The following is a 4,587-nucleotide window of genomic DNA, read 5'->3' on the forward strand; positions in this document are numbered from 1 at the left end:
TTAACTAAACTTTCCCTAAACCTTACAACCAATGAGTTATACTGGCATAAGAAGTTACTTTGGAATGATATATTTGCAGGGAAACATAGTTTAGCTTCCTTATCTGTACCTATCTTTACACACAGCTGTTTAGAAAATGCAAGATGGTTCCAGAAACCAAACAAAAAAACACGCATCACCTGATCATCACCAAGTTCCGAAGTTTGTTTTAGAAAAAACAAACTGGCAGTGAAAAATCTGTATCAGACAGAAACATTATGGTTTTTATTTGCAGATGGCATAAGAATAATCATCAAAAACCAAAACAGAAAGTTCACTTGAACTTTGTATTTTAGTCTCCCTTGAAGGTCATTGGAGAAAGACAATAAACTCAGTGATCAGTTAACAGGCTCTGTTAACTCCAAGCCTGATCACTTTAGTATTAAAATATATCACTGTTTTAATCTACTGTAGTCATGCCAGGACAGTGTACAGTGCTAAAAATGCAGCATATGCATATCTGCGTATGGGAGCTTTCACATCCACTGAGTGCTTCTCCCCTTGCGGTGTTCCCAAAAAGTCCCACAGTGAGACTCGGTTTCAAAAAGAGCTAGTGTCAGCGACTCTGATCACTAGTGATATGTAAAAGAGTGACTGGATCACAACAATAATGTTCATGTGAAATTACCATTAAAAGACTGCTTTGTCCTGTCTAGTAATCTTGAAATAACAATTTGTTTCATAATCTGAAACGTAAAAACAAATAACACAAAATAAAAAAATATGGAGGGAGAAAACACAAACTTACATCTTCTGTGGAGCCACGTCTTTATTAATGTCAACGAATGAACTGACTGACATGATGAAAAAGCTAAATATTTTTCCGTTGTTTTTCTTCATGACTGTGTTGATGACCGTTGACAGAGGAAAGAAAAGCCTGGGATAAATCATGTCTTACACGACGTTCTTGGTGAGAGTTGTTGCTGGTTAACAGGTAGGCCCAACGTTTGCTTTATCTTGCAACTTTAAACAATTTTAATCTTTGCAGCAACTCAAGTCTATTTCTTCTGTTCACTCCAACACAGAATTGCACCTGCATTTAGGTGTAAGACACGTGATTTGAAGCAAAGTCAAGCGCTGGAAAGTCCCCTGGCAAGGTGCTCAGGTGAAGTCAAAAAGTGAAAGTAAAAAATACTATAAATGTGGTGAAGTGGCGATTTATTACCAAAACATAGTGAGGAAACAAAGCCTTTCTCATCTCATTCACAAGTAAGTATCATCTGTCTTTTGAATTTAGTAGCATAGCGTTAGCAAAATCTCTCTGGAAACCTGAGTGCATGTAAATCTGGTAGTGTGTGAAGTTGGAGGTGTTTTGCATACAACAGTGTTCTCTTGTGTCTAGATAAATATTGCACATTTAATGCCCATTTTTGCAAGTTATTTTTTTCTGCACTTGCTAAACAGTTTCCAAAACCTATTTTTCTGCTTCTGTTCAAACCAGATCAGATTTTCTTCGACAAAATGGACAAATTGGAAGTAAATTCCGGACATGTGCAACAGTGTGGGCAATTTGAAGCTTCTGTTGCTGCCTTATTTTCTCCAAATGACAGTATAAAAACTCTTGAATTACTTGACTTTATGCAAGGACTGGTCAGGAGTATTAAGTGGAATCCTGAAGACGTATCTATCCTGTTCGATGCCCTTCAAAAGCGATTTGAGTCGGGGTGTAGAAATGACAGATCGCATCTCCTCATATGGTTGCTCCAAATGTTCCACTGCATTCAAGTTAACTACATCACACCCACCTGGAGATCCAGAACAGGAAGAAGCCTTCTGGAGTTGGTCAGAGACAAAGCAGTGACCAATGAAGCACTCAAGGCGTGTTTGGGAGACGATGAAGACAAAACCTTGGATGAGATTATTGAAGAAATCCGTGATGGAGACTTTAACCAAGTTAATAATGAGTTGTTGGCCGAGATCAGAGGTATTGTGTCATCAGTTCAAGCTGCTCTTATGTCCGCCAGTTCAGGATCAGAGCTGACTGGCCTGAGAAAAGTCTTGCTGACTCTTTGCCGGGCAGCAGAAAAAACTCACTTCAGACCACGACTGACCCAGATGGTGAGCTGGTGCCTCATGGCTCCTTCCAAAACGGGACGCCTCATTCAGGTCGGCACTGGAGAGGGGAAGTCCTGCATTGTGGCCATGTTTGCAGCCTTTCGAGCTCTGAGAGGAGAAAAGGTCGACATCATGTCCAGCTCATCTGTTCTAGCAGAGAGAGACATGAGAGAATGGAAGGATTTTTATGATGTTTTAAAGATCAGCGTGGACTGCAACATCAACAAGCAAGACGAAGACTCAAAAAAGTGCTATGAGAGCCAGATTGTTTATGGTACTGCAGAGCAGTTTTCTGGAGACTGGCTGAAACACCATGTTCTTAGGAAGGACATATTTGGCCAGAGGACATTCCAGTGTGCAATAGTGGATGAGGTGGATTCCTTGATGTTGGACAAAGGTCATCATGTTCTCTACTTAAGCAGTGACATGCCTGCTCTGAAGCACCTCAATCCTCTCCTGGCACTAATATGGGCCACTGCCAACCAGTACAGCAAATTATGGTTAGGTCAAGTTCTATTAGAACAGATTAAGCAGGAAGGTTTGGATGAGTCGACTGTTCTTCTACGGTATCTTGTACTGAAAGCTGTAGAAAAGGAAGTAAGGCGTTTTCTGCATTTCACACCATGTGAGCTGAACAAGTCGGAAGGAAGCTGCTACATCCCGAGTTTCCTTTCAGATCTTGTAGAATCTAAACTAAAGGTCTGGATAAAAAATGCATTCCGTGCGCAAACCATGGAAAGAGATGAAGAATATGTCTTAGAAAGTCATGGTATTGTACCTGTGGACTACAGCTCTACAGGTGTTGTGCAAAACTTCATGACATGGAGTGATGGTCTACAGCAGTTTCTGGAGATGAAACATCAGTCAAAGTTGAGTGATATGAACATCATCACCAACTACATGTCCAATGTTGGTTTGCTTCAAAAGTACAAAAGTCAAATTTATGGACTGTCTGGGACTCTTGGGCAACAAGCAGAGATTGACACCATGAAGAAAATATGTGAAGGTATCACCATCTGCCAAATCCCTTCATACAAGCGCAGGAAGCTGTTTGAGGTTCAAGGAGTTATTATGAAGGATGAGAAAGAATGGATGAAGAAAATTTGTGATGTTGTTACTGAACAAACCAATTCCACCAACTACAGAGCTGGTAGAGCTGTCCTGGTCATCTGTCAGACCATAAAACAAGCAAAAATGATCCACAGAGCTTTTGGGAGACAAGTAAACAAAATGCTTTACATCAACAACAACATGGACAATACTGCAATATCTAAGATCCTCAAAGAAGGTGATGTCATCATAGCCACGAATCTGGCTGGTCGCGGAACAGACCTCAAGATTTCTGACGCAGTCAAAAAAGCTGGAGGTTTGTTTGTTTTGCAAACCTTTCTGCCAAAGAACGCTCGTGTGGAGGCCCAGGCCTTCGGTCGGGCTGGGAGACAAGGAGCACCAGGATCTGGTCAGCTCATTGTACACTTCCGACAATTACCTCCAACGTTGTCTGAAAACTCTTATTTACATATGATGATGGCTAAAAACACCAGAAATGCCTTGGCTGCAGAAGAATTACTTGCCTACATGAACATCCACATCCCAAAGATAAAAAAAGAGGAAAGGCTCTTCAATGTGTATCTAGAAAAACAAAATCTGCTGTACAAACGTGCTAACGATAAACCTTTAGCAACACATGTATCTGCACTTGATGAGTTTTGGGGAATCTGGCTTCTCACAAAAGTCAATGAAACAGATTCTATTGAAACATTGACGGCTCTTCTGAAAGGAGATCTGGACAAAGCCTTAGAAAGACTGAAGCAAAATCAGAGCCCCTTGTCAAACCTCCACCACTACACACTCCATGGCAAGTACCTACAAACACTGGGAAAGCTTTCAGAAAGTATCCAGATGTACACTAGAGCCATAAAACAGGACCACTGCTGGGCAGCCGTTGCATATTATAATCGGGCTTTTGCATCTTTGACTGAGCAGAACCGTAACCAGAAACCTGACTGCCTCAATCGGGCTTTGGAAGATTTACAAAACGCACTTCAGTCTGTCGAGCTTTACTGTGAACAACTTGAAGTCACACGGAGTCACGTCACCCAACAAACCCCAGTCTCTAGAAGAACAGACGACAGATTTGAGAAGCATTCAAAGGCCAGAATCCGAGTTCTAGTTCTTTTGAAAGCAAACATCAAGGAAGCACTGCAGAAGGTCGACCGAGCGGTGCAGAGAGGCGGCTTTGTTAAAGTAGAGGAGAAACTAGTCTGCTTCCTTATGTCGCCAAGAGATTTTCTTCCTTCATCAGCCATCTTGATGAAAGCAGCCTGGCGTTCCAGAGACCTTTTTAAGATCTACCAGCTCCTCAGCGAACCCTCCTTTGATATAGTCAATGAACTAGAGAGTCTTTATCAAATCGGCCTGACTCATGTTTACGAGTTAGACACACTGTTCTCCCTGGGAGGATTTCTTTCAAAGATTTTTTCACTTACATAA

At 41.5% G+C, this 4,587-nt stretch overlaps 1 protein-coding gene across 1 annotated transcript; it reads left to right on the forward strand.

Annotated features, from left to right (window-relative positions):
- Positions 1 to 1,746: 1,746 nt before the first annotated feature.
- Positions 1,747 to 4,587, forward strand: LOC129378285 (protein translocase subunit SecA-like). The gene has a single exon (XM_055058593.1). The coding sequence runs from the start codon at positions 1,747 to 1,749 to the stop codon at positions 4,585 to 4,587; it is 2,841 nt and encodes a 946-aa protein (XP_054914568.1).

This window comes from Poeciliopsis prolifica, unplaced genomic scaffold, assembly GCF_027474105.1.
Source record: "Poeciliopsis prolifica strain line A6 unplaced genomic scaffold, Auburn_PproV2 SCAFFOLD051, whole genome shotgun sequence".
NCBI lineage: Eukaryota > Metazoa > Chordata > Actinopteri > Cyprinodontiformes > Poeciliidae > Poeciliopsis > Poeciliopsis prolifica.